This window comes from Leptidea sinapis, chromosome 24 (genome assembly GCF_905404315.1).
Source record: "Leptidea sinapis chromosome 24, ilLepSina1.1, whole genome shotgun sequence".
In the NCBI taxonomy this organism is placed as follows: Eukaryota; Metazoa; Arthropoda; class Insecta; order Lepidoptera; family Pieridae; genus Leptidea; species Leptidea sinapis.
Window position 1 is genome coordinate 6,088,302 of NC_066288.1, and position 21,743 is coordinate 6,110,044.

At 34.3% G+C, this 21,743-nt stretch overlaps 1 protein-coding gene across 3 annotated transcripts in view; it reads right to left on the reverse strand.

The window, feature by feature from the left end:
- Positions 1-21,743, reverse strand: part of LOC126971578 (ATP-binding cassette sub-family G member 1) — a 77,433-nt gene that overhangs the window by 34,293 nt on the left and 21,397 nt on the right. For all 3 annotated transcript variants that reach the window (XM_050817892.1, XM_050817890.1, XM_050817891.1), the window contains 2 exons: positions 14,533-14,650; positions 122-311 (listed from right to left, as the gene is read on the reverse strand). In XM_050817892.1, coding sequence (XP_050673849.1) covers positions 122-311; positions 14,533-14,650 — 308 coding nt within the window. The remainder of the gene's footprint in view (positions 1-121; positions 312-14,532; positions 14,651-21,743) is intronic.

Sequence of the window (21,743 nt, forward strand, 5' to 3'; positions counted from 1 at the left end):
CCATCAGCTGAACGTCCTGCTCGTCTCGTCCCTTATTGACATAAATAAAATACATTACTTATTATATTTCGACAGAGTGTTAACACAAATGATATAAATACTGAAAAACGGCGTTACTCACCACTTCCTCCTTGTCCTCTTTGGACGTGGTGCTGGGCAGCTTCAGCGAGGTCGCCACCTTCATCGCCTCCTCGACTGTCAGGTTTCCGTGCAGCTGGTTGTCCTGCATGATGTAACACGACAGCTTGCGGAAGCTGGACAGGTTGCGCTCCATACCGTTGACTGTGATGCTGCCTTCCATACCTGAGGTTCTGAAAAAGGGATCACTAGTTACAGCCAATGTTGCAAGGATAATAGAAGAAAGAAAGAAAGAAAAATGTTTATTTTGAAACGTATAAGCAGTAGGTACACACAAAAACAAAAGATACAAAATAAACTGGACGTCCGTTGAACCATTTGGTGACGTCACGACAAATATTTAGATTTATATACCTAAAGTAACACTTTTTATTGCTAGCAAACTAAAAAGTGAGGTGAAATAAAAACTAAATCTTGTCTTACAACATATTTAAAAAATCTAAACATTATAAAAGGCTCGGCAAATTCTTCAGATGTAACTTTTGTTGCAAAAGGAAACATAGTGTCTTATCTTGAGTAAACGCAGTACGCCCCACACAAAGTGATACCCGAATATAGGAAGAGGTAATTCCTCTTCCTCAAAATATTTATTAGGTTCATGAAACGAGGTCGGTCTAACGATACTGCTGTACAACGAAGAGGCGAAGGCAATAGGGAAAAGTATTATAGTGTCGGTGACGACGAATTGTCCTCACAGCCCATTACAAAGACTGAAAAAAAACAAACCGGTGTAAATAGCTCGTAAGTTGTGTTGAAGTGGGATAATGTTTTTTCTTGTTCATGCTTCAGTTTCAAATATAGAGACTTACTAAAATTAATCCAATCAAATTAATACTACTCCTAACTTCACAAGTAATAATTAAACACAATTTATAGTGTTGGCAGTATTCAGTATTCCAACAACAAAATTATACAAAATATAAATCCTTACTAATAATATACAAATGTCTAATACTATAAATGTGAATGTAAGTTTGTTTGGTACGCTTTAACGCCACTGAAAAGATTTTGATGAAATTGAGTACAGAGAAAGACTAGAACTTGGAAAAGGATTTAAGTAACTCTTTACCGCGAAGAAGAGTTTTGGAGGGGTTGATATTTGGAGGTTGGAATTTTTAAGTTCGTCATTATCAAAGTAACCACTACAAAACATTTTATTCAGGCAAATGATAAGAAATAAATAAATATTTGTTCTAGCGTTTTAGAAATTTCGACCTGTGTGGGGTTGAAATAGGGGATAGCTAGGAATTCGATTTTAATTTTATTTTGTACAAAAATACAACGCTTAAAAGTTTCAGGGATACTTTAAGAAAAATATGTTTTTCCCATAGGAAACTATATTTTATGTAGTGCTTACGAACATCAAACACGCAAAATGATTTAGCAAAAAAGCAAAAACAAAATAAAGTAGTTAATAATAGTGTATTAAAATGAGCAAATTTATAGTTAACCGCAGCAGTTTGTATGTGTATTATTGGGAAAGTATTTTAAAAAAATAAAAAAGCTGCTCAAAATAACTATTCCACGCCGACGAAGTCACGGATAAAAGCAATAATACAATAAATATATTTACGTAACCTTATCATGTTCTGCTATGTAACAAAAAGCGTACCTTAAATAATGTGCTGTAAGGTTAAGGCTGATATCGCCTTTAAGACTAATTTGAATTAAGGACAATGTCAAATTCGAGAAAAGTATTTGATCATTTACCTTTATCTGCAACGGTTTGTTTCACTTTGAAAGCACTGATCCAGTGTACTTTCCTTCATTTAAATCATTTGTTAGACCATATGTATATTAATTATTGACAAATGAGGCAATGAGAATGATAATGTCGAGACAAAACAAGAAAGACTTAGTAGGTTATGGTAAACATGATGCATTGTTTTCAATGGCACTGAGCGTCATTATACAAGGAAATTAAGATTGCAAGGAAAATGATAAAATATTTAACTCAGGACTGAGCTCTTGCTCATGCGTTCAGTCCAATTCAGGATCAATTGGTTTAAATTAACGAATATAAAACTAAACATACTTGAGTGGGATTCACACACCGAAAAATTTAAAGGTCAACTCTAAATATAAGTGTAAAGTGTAATTTTTAATAAACATTCTGGCGTGTGCAGACAACACAATTAAGAATAAACTAAATATCAAAATCCAAATACAGAGGAATCTTAGGAACAGAGATTGATGCAAATAGATAGAAGTGAATTTAATGCATTACACAATGAAAAAACAAAGCTTATCCCAATTCATGCATTAGTAGGAAATCGCCTAAAGCAGCCCGTAGACATAACTATCACAGTAGCTCACTCGTTTTCGAATCAGCGCATTTATGTTAGCCAGAAAAGGAGCCTCTGAAGCAACTTTTTATTTATTTATCTACACCCATGCTTTAAATCCTCTATTAAAGATTCTGCAACAGTTAGCTTATTGCCAACATCAAAACACCCAATGTTCTAACAACCATTACATCATCCAAAAGAGTGTTGTAATGTTGTACTGAATTTCATAACAACACTCCTATTTTTTTTTCATTCCCTTCATGCTGAAAGAGTTTTAACAGACAGCCACATTCTTATTGCTCGATGCGTGGCATCTGTATGAATTTCAAAAAAAGAACATTTTGGTTTTCGCGCGTTCCACAGCACCAGAACGTCGCGCGCCGTAAAAAAAAGTATTATTCGAATCTCCGCCATTTTTCTTCGATATTTTTATTGTTTTGTTTACAAAAAATGAGCGATTAATTTCCAAAAGAAAATAATATTCAAGTGAATTTTAATTATTGCACTATACAAAAATGTGAATTACTACTAAAATAAATAATTCTTTCATTAATACTTAGTTTATTTGTATATAATCAGTAATGGATGATATTAGGTTACTACTAGGAATGCCTGTTTTAATGTTAGCAGTAGTTAACTGTTTCAGAATCTTTTAGAGGATTCATATTTTGGGTGTAGATAAAGTCTTGTATGCAACTGTTGATAATTAGGTATTAAAACACTCATGTGATACTATTATTACACTCGGCTTCGCATCGTGAGAAAATCCACATTCCTGTTTTAATACCCCTTATTACACAACAGTTGCATAAATAACTATTATTGCACATCTTTCTACTAATAAGTTCAATCTCTACTAGAAAGGCAAATTTAGATCTGTTGATAACGGAGTAGTAGTGACGACAGAGATTGTTTTGTATTGCATCGATCTAAATTATATTTGCATGGCTAAAGACCAGTTACAACAACTCCGGAAGACCAATTAGGTATTATCATATGAATCGCATTAAGCTGTGATAGCAGGCCGAGGACACATTGCTTCCGGATGTGTATCGTCACAGCCACGTTATACTCCGATAAAACGATTCGACTAGTTCGGGGTAAAGATTATTTCCGCACTTCTAAAGAACAGGCTACTAGCAAAGATGTTTCTGGAACCGGTCACTATAGTATAAATTACGGAATAAGAAAATTATACTCTCTGTTCTACTTTATGAAGTGAAAACTTCTTTAACGTTATATTTTGGGTATTTGAATGAGATTAACCTGGCGCGCTCGACTATGGAACACTTGGCCCGATTCGACTAAGGGAGTCAGAGCAAAATATTAGCAGAGTACACAATTATTCACAATCATAATTTTAAATTGAATTGTTATACTTTATGAATCGCCTCGACGAGGTTTTGACCTTTTTTAACATACGAGATTTTCAGTCTGTGTTAGTTGTCAGAGACTTCTATTGCCATGTGGTGCTGGATCTCCATCTCGTTCAATGACGATACAGCAAAGTAGAACAAATTCAACAAATTTTAAAATTTCTACATTGTCTGCCCTCATTAGGATAAAATATCTTATGAAACACATATTTAAGACGTTGTGATTATTATTACCAGACCAATTACGATGTATTGATCATTATCTGACAATTAATGAGCAGTCAGTCACTATATCGAATTTATTGCATTGCGAATACGAGGGACATTCAATAAATATATAATGAAAATGAAGTGCAAACTCTTTGGAGCCAAAAAAAAGTAAATACTAACTGGTAAAGCAGCAATATTGATTAGGTTAATTAAAACTAAATAAGAATAAGTATCTTTTGTTCATTAGAAATGAAAGTCTTTTGCTTTCAGTTTGCCAAAGCGTGTTGTCGAAAATGGATACAACTAAACTCACACAAGTTCGGTTATAAAGTATCTGTGCATAAATAAAATAAAATAAAAAATTTCAGTATAGGAGAAATTAATCAAGATTTTCAGGATACTTAAGGTGGAAATGCCTCACCGTATTCTACATTTACATGTTAGTGCGCCAAATTGAAAGAATATCCACAAAAGAAGACCTAGATGGGACCATCATCTACAAACCCTAAAAAATTTAAGGCGAGTTGTTCTGCGGAAAGATCATAGGCTCTATTTTCGGTTTAGGTAGAATACATTAAAAAAACAGCGTAACGAAATGCAAGAAACGGCGAGATGGACGCAAGTCGTGATGCTGGCCTTTTAAATACACGAGTATCCCCATATTCATCTGCCCTGACCTCCAGTGATAGTCCTATTTATTTCCAAAGTTAAAGAACTATGTGAAATGACCGAAAGTCAAAGATGATCATGCCGGAGTCGCTGTAGTACAAGAATATTTAGGTATGCAGGATGAAGAGTATTTAAAGAACGAAATTTTAATAAATATATTTCAAATGTTTGAAAAATAAAAAAAAACTGAACATATTCTCATTTATATCAAACGCCCTACGTGAAAGATACAAGGAAACTCCTAAGAGTACTCTATTAAGAGCGATGGTTCCCAACCATCAAATGAATATAATTTCCAATTTCTACAAAGGATCTTGGCAACATTAATGCAAACCGTGGGGTGTTACGGTTTAAAAAAAAAGAAATTACGAAATAAACATTGATATATAAACAAATTAGTGGGACTCGCGTCAGTCGGTTGGTCCATCATACACAAGAAAATACTTTTGCACTTGACTTTAAAGCAATTTTAACATTATTAAAATCTCATTTTCGGTATCCTTTGTGCATAAGTACAGTCTGCCACTAATTACAAGATATTTTTCTAAAGGCCAACAGCCTCACTAGTAAGGTCAAATATTAAGTATTTTACCTCAACCTTTTATTTTATTTTCTATAAGGACAAGGCCGTCAGTAATTCTTGTACACTCATTTTAAATGTGGATTCGTACATTACATTTCAATTATTCACCGTGATTAACATTTCCTTAACTGCCATCAATGTATCCATTACGAAGTAAATATGCAGGATAATATTAGTCTCATCCTTAGACTTAAAATGTCATTACTACGTGCAAGTGCATTTATGTCAATACTATGGTTAAAATTAAATTCTTTATGAAAAATAAAAATGCACGTATTTGCAAATGAATTTTTGCAACAATTATTTGGCAAACATTATATTGTTTCCTTATCAGAACGTTGAACTTCCAGTAAAACCTGTTCACGGCGACTGAGATTGTCAGGAGTCGCGAGAGCAAATAGTTTTTATTGCCTCTGAGGCAGAATTTTTTGTTGATGCAGAAGTTTTTTTTTTTTAATTTAACAGTGTTCTCTTAGACTATGATTAGGCTTGGATTTAAATTTGGAGATTATTCGTTCCATGTGTTATATTATTTAAGACCATCAATCGTTAAAAGTATCTTAAAAAACACGACGGCAAGTTTTTTTTACTGTATTTCACTAAAACAAATCGCTCGGAGTGTTAAAGTTGTCAAAACGGTTGCTAAACAAAACGGCGTCGTGACTGCCATGACAAACAGATATTGGTGTGTATGGGAATTGAGTTTTCTACTGTTTAACTTAGTAAATTATGTTATAGAAAGAGTGCAGCTGCCCAATACAAAAGTATCAGAAACAGAAGTAACTCCATCTTAGATGAATTTTTTTTACGATGTCAATCAACGATGGGGCATCTTAAATATACTTTAAACAGGGACTTCATTTGAGATGTATATATAATAGTATTACAAAATTTCTGTACAAATAATAAATTACATTATTATTAAACAATTAGCAAAACAGAAAAAAATGAGGCAGTTGATAACTTATGGATATTTAATAGAAATCATAGTCATGCAACATCCCTATAGAACCAATTTCATCTGCGACGGTTTTTAATTTAAGTTGTATTAATTTTCCAACCGTCATGATAATATATCGAATTGTATATTCGAAGTGATGACTACTTCCCATTTATAATTACGTTATATGATTTAGGAGGATTTACAAGTAGGAACGATTATATGTAAATTACTTTAACTACACTGCTTTGCACGAGACACTGTTATAAATGGAACTGTCGCAATCAAATTCTCAATTAACTTTTACGGAGATAATTGTGTTTACAATTTGCTATTAACTGTTTAATTATTACATCAGTAAATCTGTACATCGTATCTGGCAATATCTCACTTATAGTAACTTGTAAAATTACTAAACTGGTAGCAGTTTATTATGAATTAACGAAATCTTAGTATTTCGTCAATTCAAACAAAGCAGCCATATATTAAACTCCCACTGAAAAGATATAAATAAGGCAGAAAAATAACTTCCTATTAAAGGAGCACTTAGAATGTGGGGTTGAGATTAGCTTAGGATATAGTGAACAACTAGATCGCTGAGACGAAGGCTGAACTTGCTGAGATCGATATACAAAATAAGGATCTTTTAGACCAGGGATAAAGACTCTCCGAAAACTTTAACTCTCTTAATAATTGACCACGATTTTCAATAGTCACATCACTGAACAAGATCCAAGCCTACAATCCAATCTTTTCACAATGATGGAACCTTTAGATGGGTGAGCAAACATGACGACCTCCATTTGCCACTCCATGGTACCTATTACGCTTAAGCTGTTTTACGTTTGATATTTTATTTTTTAACTAAAAAATCAAATCTTTAGAACCTAGCCCTTTTTGTGATTTTGAATATTTTTTTATGACATTTAGGGACGAGACGAGTCAGGACGTTCAGCTGATGGTATATGACACGCCATGCCCTGAATAAATTAAAAAACGAAAAACCACATCACAGAAGTGAAAACTTCATCAAGGTGAGATTAATAATACGAAATACTCTCACTCACTAGAGTCTCTATTAGTCGTCTCTACCATAAGAGCGTGACGGCACAGTCTCATTGAATATCCACAAAATAAAGTGCTAGAAACACCTTCATTTTCACTTCACAAAATCTCCACAGCTTCATTATAAGTATAAGCATAGTTTTTAGACCTACACGACGAAGTTGTTATTGATTTAATATTGGTCTTACTACTATGAGGTGGGCCTCACGATCCTCCATATTTCGAATACTCAACTAGTCGTTCATCCACGGCATAAACCGGATTCTTGTTATCTAGCCGAGCTAAAGTGGGTTACGCGGCCAATTTGTACTACGCGACTATTTACTAATATGTCCTTCAACCGATGTTGGAGTATTGGGATTGCAAACGCTGTTAAAAATCATTTTGATTTCGCAAATTTGCCATACTGGGTGATATTGCGAATTATGCTGGTATTTAACTTATAGGTAAATTAAAATATTTCAAATAATGTCCCAAACTACTAATGGCAACAGGTACATATATTAGGTAACCGTTACCGAAATTTAACAAAACACTATTATTGACTGCCGTTGCGCTGTTGAATTGAATAATTTATTTGATGGAGTGGAATAACGATAAAGCTTTACCGTTTTCTTTATAATCATCACTGGCAAATATTAAAAATGAAACATTAACACGGGAAACTTATCAAAGATATTGTCATATACGAAATTTTAATTACTACGAGGTAGACAATGAAATTGCCACGCCGTGCCAAATCGCCTACAGCGGCATAGTGTGGACGCAACTTAATAAATCATCGGCTTGGTACCACTGACCTGTATAAATACCACTGCACAAATTGTTCCATATGTTTGACAGCAAATTTTTTGTGCCTATTTGAAGCGCCACTCGCGAGTGTCCAGAGAACTTATTTTGGCGAATAATGCAAGTAGCTGCAAAGGAACCTACAATACTCTGAAGTACTTTTGCATTTTGAATTAATTTCGTTCATTTGCCGCGTTATTTATACTTCAAGAATCAACGTAATCAAGTAGTCAATTATTTTTTATAAATAGTTTCCCACCATCTATCGATGTTTGCTGAGGTTGTCTTCAATAGTTTTTGTACTGCAGACTCTCGCTATATGGCCAACAACGGCGAATATCAAACAGGTACAAAAGCACTTTGACAGCCGCCAGTACAGTGGTAAATAGTAGAGGTCAGTGCTCGGTACGCAACACTCACTACACAGTCTCGTACTTGTCCCCATTTTTTAGTTTTACCAGAGCTGACAGAACGTGGGGCTGATATTACCGCAAACAATTACGTACCCACCACGATTCGATCAAAATTTACTACAAGCAGTGCACGGTATCAGTTGCACTGTGGAGTGTGAGATATTCCAAATATACTAAGTCTGATAAGTCTCACTGACCTATTATTCAACTATTAGCTCATAGTCGAAAATTTAGACGATAACATAAAAACATAACTAATCTACATAGATGTGAATGAAGGTTTCCTAAAAACTAATCAAGTCGCAATCTTTGAAAATAAGAATAACAAACACAACATGTCCTTAATAGGCTAATCTAATAAATCTGATAATATGTTATAAATTAGACAAATAACAATGATAAAATTAGATACAGTACCTAATCACAAATAAATAAAAACAGTGATACCGTATAACCGTACAAATAATGACAATATTAATTCACATAAATTATGTGATATCATCACACCGACCAAAATTATTTAGGTTTAATGTAAGAATCTTATGAAATTGGCATATCATTTGAAGCAGATGAAATATATGATTTAGTTAAAACAAACTCACATCGAATCAAGTTCTACATCATTGCTGCTTTTACGGTATTATTGTATCAGTGATATTCTAGGAGAGATCTCTGAAAATGCTACAATGAGACGTCTAACAACATATTATATGTTGTATATAAAATATTTGGTACTCACTCCGAAGGGATTTTTCATCGTATCCATAGTGATTACAATCGTTTCGAAAATCAATTTAAGTTGGAGTCTTTCAGGAAAACCTAACCGTGGCGTTCGAAAGCAAAAACGAAATTCCTTAGGGATAAAGAAAGATGGGTAGCTCAAGACTGACCAGGATGGCAGAGTATTGAGAAAGTTATCTGCCCTTTCAATAGGATACAGGACCTTATGTCCATAAGAATAGAATTACAATTACTACAACAAAAATCGAATAAGTATATTGAGATAATAATTTGTTGAGAAACAATCATATATATTATAGCAAATATTTATAATTGGCATGATAGTATTCTAGTTAATTTATTAAAAAAGAAAATAATCCACATCGCTTATGTTATTTTAGAATATATTGTTAATGTAAACTTACTAACTACATTACTCTGATTTAACCAATGCCTTTTATATCAATTTCTTTATCACAGTAAGGAACGAGACGAGCAGGACCGCTCAGGATTATTAAAAAACCCAAATATTCTGAGCAGCACTACAATTGCCCACGCCACCTTGAGACATACGATGTTATTTGCTCAGTAATTTCACTAGCTACGGCGCCCTTCAGACAGAAACACAATAATGCTTAAACATTACTGCTTCGTGGCAGAAAAGGCGCCGTTGTGGTACCCATAATCTAGCCGGAATCCTGTGCAATGGAGCCTCTCACTGGTAAAATATAGGTGTGTAATATATTATGGATCTCAATGAAACAAGATAAACTTATTAATAAAAGAATTGGGTGATTAAACCATCAACATTTAAAGCGACCAAAACATTTAATATTTTTATAACAACTGACGTGGTTTACTTGTTAGTAGGTGACCGAGGGATCTAATAACTACAGCAAATTATTCTTACAATGAATATGCTAGGTAGGTTATTTTTTTTCTTAGTAGATAACAAAATTATCTGACTGTCGATATAATATGTCAAAGTAAATTAAAGCCGCGTGATTCATATCACGTTCCGGATATAAAAATATAAAGATAATTTGAAAGTACATTCGCTGATTATTTACAAGGCAACATGGAAATGTCAATAATTACCGTATTTATAGATTTGAACAAAAACACCCGAACAATTGCTCACTCTAACTATACTAATATTACAAAACGGAAGATTTGTTTGAACGCTCCATGCTCTCTATGTAAAGGCATAAAAGGCCTATTTCCTCAATAAATAATAATAAATTGATTCCTTTAGAATTCTTTTTGATGTCATTTCTAATATACTAGATACTACTACCGCTTCGGAAACAAATGGCGCTCTGAGAGAGAAGATGCGGCGCAAGTAACTCTCCCAGCATTCTTTTTTTGCGCTCTTTTCAATAAAAATATACCATATTGTACAGTCATTTCTATCGGTATAAAATAATCACAATCTAGTCACAGGCTGTCCGATCATTTAGATATTCAGCTGTGGAGTAATAGGATTTACGACAGAGCCATTTTTTTATAAAACATTTAAATTTATTTATAGATAATGCCTGAACAGTGGCTGAGACTTTATTATAAAAGTGTATACATTTACGCTTAAAGCTATTATGTATCTTATGTACCCGTACTAATTATATTGTAAAAGGAATCATGAGGAATTTTCATGATTTAAATTCAAATATTTTTATTCAAAATGGGGATTTGACTTTCAATATGTGATATCACTTATTGAAAGTCAAAAACTACCACCCACTCCAAAAAGTATGGCTCAGACCTGAGAAGAACGGGCACAACAAACTCAGCGAGCTTCTTTTTTTTATAAAAAATATGGTTACAATGTAATATCGTACAATTAAACTTATTATTTAATACCATGTTGGCGGAGGCTCCATTCCCAAACCACACAAACGTTTTATAACAATTCTTTTGAATTTCGTAATATATTTGTATTGAATATTTGGGATCTTGTTGTACATCGCCCCACAAAAGACTTACACTAACTCGACTTAGCCGAGAAGTAGGCATTATAAGTTTATGTCTGTTCCTGTTGTTAACATATTATGGTTGTGACAGTTTCTAGCAAATTCACTTATGTGATACATAACAGTATCATATAGAATATATTGAGAAGCACCAATCAAGATGTTAATTTCTTTACCTTCTGCTCACAATGATTCTTTATTACCTAGGTCATAAATAGCGCGCTGTAATAATTGAGTTAATTTTAACACCTTTACTCGACGATAACAACTTACTTTAAGTGACGATAACAACCCCTACCCGTTTTTTTTAAATTGCCTTTATTTTATCATTTAGTGTAAAGGCATGTAAAGTTAAAAAGTAGCGCGAGATAAGTGTGTAAATTCGGTTTGGTACTTTCACTCTCAGCCTGCATTTTATTTTCGCAAACAGTGAAAGTTCTGTGTCGATGTATAGGTTTGCAGTTTCCACAAATTCACCGAGAGATAAACATCTATTTATTATCTGCCTTAACTTGAGGTTCATATTCTTGAGAATTTTATAAGTACATTTGTTATCTACATCTTATATTGGTATTAATATACGAACACTTATTTTTAAATACAAAAAAAAACGGGTACCACAGGTTTATAATAAAAAAAATTTGAAGTCTTACGATCTTACGAAAATAGCAAATCATCGACACATTTCGTTCATTTTACAATTTTATTCACACTGGCACGTTTCCTACATTTATACACTTTTGAGCATAAGTTTATAAATAATTAATTAATGAATTTCCACCGTATTTTGTCCATAATCTAAGGCAGGACTTTTAAATGTTTTATCTATACTAATATATAAAGCTGCAGTGTTTGTTTGTTTGTTTGAACGCGCTAATCTCTGGTACTACTGGTCCGATTTGAATGATTCTTTCAGTGTTGGGTAGTCCATTTATCGAGGAAGGCTATAGGCTATGTATATATTTTTTTTTTAAATTAGGGATCCGTAATAAAATTGCTATTTTGTAACACAAGGTGTAAAATCGAAAACCTATTTTTGCGTGCGCTGCAAAAACTATTGACAATAGAACAAAATGATGTACAGGCTATAATATAGGCAATATTTTATTACTTATAAAACTATCGCGTCAATTATACTTTATATGGCAAAACAACGTTTGCCGGATCACTTAGTATGTAATATGTAATTGTTATTTTCCAATAAAAAAACTGACTGAATATTTACAATATCATATTCATTACGATCTTATTCTAATGTTAACTACATACCTTTCACAAAAAATGTCGACAATAGTGAAAATTGTTGCTTCTCCGCTGAGTCGTCTGCAAAGTTGCAATGATATTGTTTTCTAGCTGAGATATCATAGGTATGTAATAAACAAAAGATCGGACCTAGTACACTTCCCTGTGGTACTCCAGCTTTTATTTTTTTTTAAATCGGAATATGCATCATCTTGTCTGACTTGTAACACTCACACTTGCGAGTGAGATACGATTCGATAATATCTGCAAACTGCTGAGGAAGCTTATTTCTTAGTTTGTGCATAAGTTCTTCATGCCAAACTTTATCAAAAGCTTGCGCGACATCTGAAATTACTGTGGTACAAACTTTCTTCTCTTTTAGAGCATTTCCATAGTGTGTACTTGATCGATAGTAGAATGTCTTACCCTAAAACCAAACCGATAATCAGGTTGTTCCTTGTTTTCTCTCTTCTATAACAGATTTCAAACGCTTGAATAACAGTTTCTCAAAAAGTTTCTACATTATGGGTGGTTAGTATATTTGTCTGTAAGACTAATTCTTCAGCAGCATAATTACCTCAGTTACTTTCCACATAATATCAGGTACATGTTTTGATCTAAACGATGCATTAGCACTGCTAAAGCGTAGTTATTTTTACTATTGCTTTACGTGGGTAAGGGTACGAAGAACTTTACTAGTAATCAGATCATAGCCAGGAGCTTTTTTGTTTTAGATACTTAATCTCACTGTTTTGTTGTAACGATTCTTATTTCAAACTCATCAAAATCGACGATTTCTACTAAATTATTAATACCATATTCTTCCTCCATAACGTTAGGTTGAAATAATTGGTGTAGGTACTCTGCGAATCTAGTTGCTTATAGGTAATTAGTTATGGTCCATTGTCCATTACTTCCTTGATACGAGGAATGTGTACAATTGGCTTATCAAGATTTTTAGTAGATTTCCACAGAGAATAATTTGTTGAATGATCATTCGTTAGCTGGGTCAAGTAAGTACTCATAGTTTCGCTGTTTGAAGAGCCATCTTTAATTGCTTTGACAATTGGTTGAGCAGCATTTTGCCATGTGGAAATCTACTTTTACTCTACTGAGTAGATTAAGTTAAAAATAAATTATTAGCAGCCTAAGGCTAGATTGTAATTAAAATTATAAAACTTATGTTTGATCATAAAAGAAAAGAATAAAAAAAATCATTTGTGATAATACTAATCAAGTAAGTTACGAAGCTGTTTACCCTCCTATCAGAAATTGTTACTTCAAAAATATAGATTCCGGATAAGTGATCACCAACAAACATTCAAAACTAAAACATTCTCTGAAACACGCTGCATCTTCTGGTGTTATTATGATCGATTGAGTAATTGTTGCAGTATAATCAAAGGAAAAAATATATGTATAGAGATAACTTACTTATCGGGAAAATGTATTAGAGAAAATAAGAAAACTCAAAAAGAATTGGGCTGGAGATATAATGAGGTCGAACAAATGATGTATTAGAGTGGTACCCTAGAAATGGGAAAAGACAAAGAGGACGTAAAATCAAAAGATGGGAAGACGATTTACCAACAGAATGGAGAAGGTTAGCTCGAGATAGAGATAAGTGGAAGAAACTGCGGGAGGCCTATGTCGAAAGACAACCTGACCAATAAAGAGGTTACTTTATTTATTAACTAGCTGACCCAGCAAACGTTGTATTGCCGATATTAAAATCAAAAGTAACTGTTGATCGTAGATGGGTGAAAATTTGAAGTTGTATGTATTTTGTAATGCTGACTCATAATCAAATAAATTAAATTTAAAAAAAATGTCAAAAAATTTAAAAAAATATTCGTGTAGACCACCCTTAACATTTAGGGGGATAAAAAATAGATGTTGTCCGATTCTCAGACCTACCCATTTTGCACTCAAAATTTCATGAGAATCGGTCAAGCCGTTTCGGAGGAGCTCAAAGTTTAACACCATGACACGAGAATTTTAGATATTAGATATAATTTTATTTAATTTTTCTTAGATTTAAGAATACATCTTTTGTAAGTAGTATATATGTTAAAGTGTATGTTAAGTGAATAAAGGCTTTTATTATTATTATTATTATAGTAACTTACTTGTAACCAGTCAGTATATTGAGTAGTGTAGACTTGCCAGCGCCTGACGGGCCCATGATGGCCGTCAGCTCGCCGGATCTGAGGCGCCCCGAAACGGATTTGAGTATAATTTTTTCATCTGGAACAAGTGAAATTCTTAAAATCTCTTGAAGTAAATAATGAAACTTTTTTTAAAGAAACAGTTTGTTCTTGTGTTTTTATCGCTACTGCAAACTGCTGACTGAAGACTGTACCTACAGGTTTAAAATTTTCTTATAAAAATTTTTAGCAATGAGATACATTCGAGGATTAAAAACATTACATAACGCCTCTGTGCTTTTTGATGTTCTATACCGTTAGATGTTAACGGCATTACAAATAAACTTGGTATAAAGTTATATCTGAGAATAAACCAAGAATATACACAATATAATAAGAATAAGAAATCTGAAGTTTTCCGAATGTCAAGCAGCCTTGCAAATAAACGCGGGAAACGTTATACGTCCGAATAAACCAAACATAAGCAAAATGTCTATTTGTAATTTTGCATATTCTTGGATTATTTCTGAGTATAACTTGATACTTAGTTTACTTGTAAGATAGCAGAAGGCCAAAGTGTATATTCACGAAATTTGTTAAAATTTAATGATGAAAAAACATGCACAAAAGCCATTGTTCGACGGTAATTTTAATAGAATTAATACGTCACACATAAAATATAAGTACAGAGGCTCGTATGAATAACAACGAGCTCAATTGTAGCGCCGCTCAGAATTATTGGGTTTTTTACGAATCCTGAGCGGCACTGCATTGTAATGGGCAGGGCGTATCAATCACCATCAGCTGAACGTCCTGCTTGTCTTCTCTGTTATTTTCATTACATAAAACACTTGCATTCCAATAACATAAATGAGCGCGCATGACCGTCCGGTCTTCTTTCTTAGAAAAAAGCGATTCACTCGATTGTATGAAATGCGCAGTCTTGTTAGTCCATTGAAAAGTTACATTTTTTTGTAAAATGATAAAAAAAAAGTTATATAGAACAATATAATTTTTTTTCCTCGAATTTCTGAAAATTTTCGCTTATAACTTTTTTATTTATAGTTCTACAACAAAAAGTTACTGGACAAAAGTTGTAGAGAATTTAACTGCAACACAAAATGTAAGCATTTTTTATCAGATAAATAGTTTAAGAGATATATGGTCAAAACCATTTCAACCCCTATTTTCAAGATGGCGGCCGTTGGACAAGGGTGGCGACACCACAAACTTGGTTTTAGCTTTACACTGACCCCCCTACACATAAAAAAATAAAATTGCTTCCTCTAAAAAACGCAAGGTTCGGCCTAAAAAATGTAACATTTCAATGGACTGTGTACAAAACGGAGATAGCCGAAGTCTTTTATAAATATTATGTTACAATAAATTATACTTCGTCGCCAATCGCCATACTGTCATTACTAATATTTCAAACTTAAGTCAAATCACTGCATATTTCATACTAAACTAAATTTAAATTTTTACTCAGGCAGTCGCGCCTCTTATTACGTAGTATTTACATCCTCTTTGGTCGTTAATCGAATGCGTTATCTGTTTGTACCGCGGAACCCGCTTGAAATGTCTCTACTATCAATATTCGTCATAGTTCAAATTCCACATTATTATCTGGAATCCGCTAGCATTATATATATGCACTACACCTACTTGAAATATTATGAGCTGATGAATAAACATATTGATTTGGAATTTGCTTACGGATGATAATCATTTTTTTATTTATAAACTAGTTGACCCGACGTTGTTGTGTATATAATAAATAAAATTAATGTTTTTTATGAATTTGTCAATAATATATCATAACATCAAGAATTATTTCGTAAAATATCCTCACTGTTGTTGTAATGAAATTGTTTTACAGCAGAACTGTCAAACCGTGCGTCAATAAATTCTCTCATAGAAAATATGTCCATACAAAACAAATATCGGACGACGGGGGACACATCAAAGGAAAAACAAAATTGTTGTTTTTATTTAATTCCGAACACTTTCATATTTATTCACCTTTTAAACCTTGACTTCCACAAATAATTCAAGATCAAAATTAGCCAAATCGGTCCAGCCGTTCTCGAGTTTTAGCGAGACTAACGAACAGCAATTCATTTTTATATATATAGATAGATAGATTCTAAGGGGTCGTCCATTAATTACGTAGGGTGTTCTAGGGGGATCAATCTAAATCATTTCAATCTCAATTAGAGGGCAGGGGGTTGTCTTGGCGAATAATAATAATATTGACACATTCTTACAGAAATGATCTTCCCCCAAACTAGGCATAGCCTCTACTATGGGTACAAGACACCGATATATTTCATACTACGACAACGATTATTTATTCATAACATAAATGATTGCACCTACCGGGATTCCAACCCGGGACCTCTAGCTCAGTAGGCAGGTTCACTAACCACTGAGCTATAGGGGCCGTCAATATCACGTAATTATTTTTCTAGCAGATAACATTGTAAGATTGTGTGCAAAATTATTTTTAGAATAGAATATCGCCAAACCTTTGTTGCTCATTTTATGATTGTGTTTGTTAATTACAATAATATTCACAAATTCTAGTAAATACTAATAGTATAGATTGAAGACTAGCATTTGCTAGTCGAGGAAGGCTATAGGCTATGTTTTTTTTTGTTTTTCAAAATTAGGGATCCGTAATAAAATTACTATTTTGTAACACAAGGTGTAAAATCGAAAACCTATTTTTGCGTGCGCTGCAACAACTATTGACAATAGAACAAAATGATGTACAGGCTATAATATAGGCAATATTTTATTACTTATAAAACTATCGCGTGAATTATACTTTATATGGCAAAACAACGTTTGCCGGGTCAGCTAGTAAAAGTATAAAATTAATACAACAAGTTGTGTTTTTGTTTTTTTTTTCTCAATAATCCAACACGTGTACAGCCAAAACATAAAGAAGTATCTATATTTAGAAAAGAATGAAGGGGCGATATAGAAAAATTCTCAAAAATGCCTCACGTAATAATCCCACTGTTTATGATTATAAGGGTCATGCAGAGCACGGGTTTTACGTTTCGGACTTATAGATCTCTCCCAATTCAAGTAGAAACGTTTATCGATGAGTGGATAAATATTGATGTAAGAGTAGATGACCATATTTTTTTTTATGAAAATAATGGACAAGACCAGCTGGACGTTCAACTGATGGTAATTGATACGCCCTGCCCATTACAATGCAATGCCGCTCAGGGTTCTTGAAATCCCCAAAAATTCTGAGCGGCACTACAACTGCGCTCGTCACCTTGAGACAAGATGTTAAGCCTCATTTGCCCAGTAATTTCACTAGCTACGGCGCGCTTCAGACCGAAACACAGTAATGCTTACACATTACTGCTTCACGGCAGAAATAGGCGCCGTTGTGGTACCCATAATCTAGCCGGCATCCTATGCAAAGGAGCCTCCCACTGGTTAATATTATACCATTGAGCCCTGTGTTTGTTAGGTGATGACTAACATCTATGAAAAACTGTGTGTTCTAAGATCACACGATACAAGTTAAATATTGAGGCAAGGTTAATGATACGAAATTCAACAAGTTTTATTCGTTCAATATTCATAAAATTAAAATAACATCATGAATACAAATAATTATAATTGTGTATAAATTACTCTGCTGACTAGAGCCGACTGTATCCGAACGAGAGTTACATGATATGCTTATTCAGTACGACGGTATCGCTCAGCCACAACGGCACGCCAAAACACACATACATATATCACCGCACTCGCCGGCGAGTGCGAAGTCTCTTCAAACGTAGAGTCCATTGGACTAACAGATATATTAGATCTGTAGTGATCTTCTCTTCATCCACCCTCGTGAGCAGGCGTGCCAAGGCTCGAGCCACCTTCCGAGACGCCCCGCGTCTATGAGCTACATTTTCGGCCTCCAAGGCCCCGCCCGACTTCGCTGTAAAAGCCTTTAGGGCACAGAAGAGGTTTTTAGTCGGTAGGGTGTGTTTTCACATGAGCCCGACATATGGGCCCCATTTCGGGGTCGTCAATACGTAAATGTATTTTCCTCCTCTCCAAAAATTATGTATGTATTTACTTCAGCGAACCGGAAGAGCCTTGAAGGCCGTAATATCCGGATGTGTTACATGCTTCACCGGCATGAGCAAATTACAGTACTTTTTAATACTATATCAGTACTGATTAGCATTCCGCTCATGATGATTATGAAAAGGAAAATATACCTAAATATGGCAGAATTTTTTTGGTACCTGTTCAATATGCTTCAGAATCACATAAACATGTAGGTAACGTTCTACTCTTACAGAATGAAACAATAAATATTGATAAGAATACTAAACATTATACATATATTTATCATAAAAATCCGACGAAATTATATAACGAAATATGTAAGATACGAATAAAATAGAAACTTTTATAACTTGAAAGTAGGCAGGTTCCTACTTAAAGAACCTAATGTCGCCGAGGAGAAATCTCCTGGAGCAAATCACCGAATATGCCATTGATAGGTGGGAGTATGTTCTATGTTTGCACGTCCCTGAGTCGTTTCGGTGCCGGAAATCTGCAGCTGGTAATTGATTCAACAAAAAGGCTGTGTGAAGCAAGAAGTTCCTCGCCAAACGCGTGGTGATGGAATGCCAGACGTCAATATGATGCAGGTGAAATTTGCATTTTGACTTGATGTCCTGTGGTGGAATTACACTGCTAGTATCAACCCGAACAACCCCTGAGTACTCCCCGTGTTAAATGCGGTAGAAGATGCAGAGATAACCTACATTTCTACGCAACGCTAAAGAATCAAGCCTATCGAGATGACTTGATCGTCGATGATTCGAACCGCTCTTTGTTGTATGCAGTCAAATGTAAGAATCTGGTACTGAGGAGCACCCGATCAGAGGTGACATCAGTACTCCGCGTGAGGGCAAATTTGCGCCTTATATAGTTGCAGGCGGTAGCTTGAAGTGAAGTACTGTCTCGCCCTACTAAGTACACCAAGAGTTTTTGGAGTCCAATATGACGTTCTCTCTCTGCTCGCAGTCGTCTCCCAGCGGCAGAGTGAGAGCATTGAGTGGGCACCAGAGGGCGGGGAAGGTCGCCCATGCGATGGACCGACCAAATTAAGTCTGCTGTGGGCGTTCCATTGAACGAGTGCACCAGACTGTCGGCCAGCAGGGAAAAGTGGCAATTCTTGTGGGGCGAATCACATCTGCTTCAAAAGATTTCACTTCGTGCTGACCACGACCACTCTGTCAAGAGTGTAAGGACGACGAAGAAGATGACCTTCTCTTACAAGTGATCATGAAACTAAACATCGTTCGATATATCGATGCCGAGTATGCCAGTACTAGCTGTGGCAGTCAGAGGAGTCATCTCGAATCGTGGGGATATGACAAACTGAGTCTTTTTAGCAATGATCGCCCAAACTTGTGTCCTCTTGGAGTTAAACTGGACTAACTTTGTCGGCCCTATACCGAGACTTTGCATTGCGTATCGTGCTGGTAAAACCGGACCAACGTCATTCCACAGATTGATTGAACTTACTAGCAAAAGTTTTTGGAAACCGCCGAACTGCAGCAGATAATAATTATATGCTTAATTTTTTTTTATTGAATTAGGCGTTACTTTACGGAAATCCATAAGAAAACTTAAATAATTATACAATGATTTAAGTTTTCTTTAGTATTAATTCCGCCTATATTTGTTTTTTAAAAACAATTCGACACGGTGTTTCGAGCCCGTGTTTCGCCTCTACACGAGGCATCCTCAGGACGTGTTGTCTCGCCAAAATCTGGCACGAGACTTTTGAATATTCTCTATCAAGTTGATTGCAATAACTTCGTGGAAAAAACTTTATCGCCCTAACACAATAATTTATTGCGGTATTACAGTATGTATCCTAAACGTAGTTCAATGAACCAAATGATCCAAAATAGAGGTCTACCCTCAGTTTAGGAATTACCTCCCAATATCGTAAAATTTTCCAAGAATCAAATACGCAAATCTTGTATTTGTTTTACTTGAAACATAATGAACAGGAATTGCGGTACTTTTGCAACACCACACACAGAGTCGAGTTAAGTATGTTACCGGCCTTGAAGCTAGAAGTGCCTCATGTAAGTTATAAGTATTACTTATGATTTAAAATTTTCTCAAGTTGACAGTTAAGTTTCCTAATTTGCTTTAAGTTAAGAGGTATTTTATTGTTTGTGGTCAGAAGCCCAGCATGGGGCTTTTTATGTGAGCACCCGATAAAAATATATTATTTGACGATGACCATAATTATGGTATTTTGGAATATCCTATAACAAAACATAAATTGGGATACAAAAAGCATCAATACTTGAAGTCTTCAAATGACCACCGGAACATAAGTATTTCGCAGGTAGAGACAATAAAGTTAAGTGAATAGTCACTAACCAAGTTGAAAGGGTCCTAATGAAACCGGAAAATGTTCATTGGAACTCCTTCATAAAACCATGACGTGTCCTAGCCGTGGTTGAGGCTATTAGAATTGCCATGACACGTCCCATTTTATATTCGTATTCATCGTGTTAAATAAATACCAAATCAATCTAAGTAAAATTCACGAAATATTGTGAAAAGTTACCCTTTTATGTCCCAAATACACTGTAATTTATTTGAATTGAAATATTTATTTTTTCACCTAATTTTGACTCAAATATCGGAAATTAACCCTTATTTTCAATCTAAAATTCATCCGTCAAAATATCAGCTTTTTTCAAAGTTTGTGTGATATCTATTCGTTGAAAACTTCACTTTCCGATGGCGTAATAAATGTACATTAATTACAATGGTAAATGTTCAGAAAATTTAAGCCCATCAATTTCAAAAAGAATTTAGAAAGAAAAAGAAAACCTGTAATTTCGTAGCAGTAAAAATATGAAATTTTGTATTTTGTAAAAGATAAAAAGAAAAAACGAAAAACATGGTTTTTTGAATTTTTCACGTAAACTTTGAGGTTATGTGAAAAAAAGTATAAAAAACATAAGTTATAGATATTTTTATTACCTACAATTAATTAATTTAGTCATTTAACATTTTGCCATAGGACTTGTAGTTTTGCCGGAAATCGAGATAAACCGTTTTTTACTTCCCGACCTCGGATCGCCCGTAATTTATTTTTCCTTTCATTTTCGTTATATTCT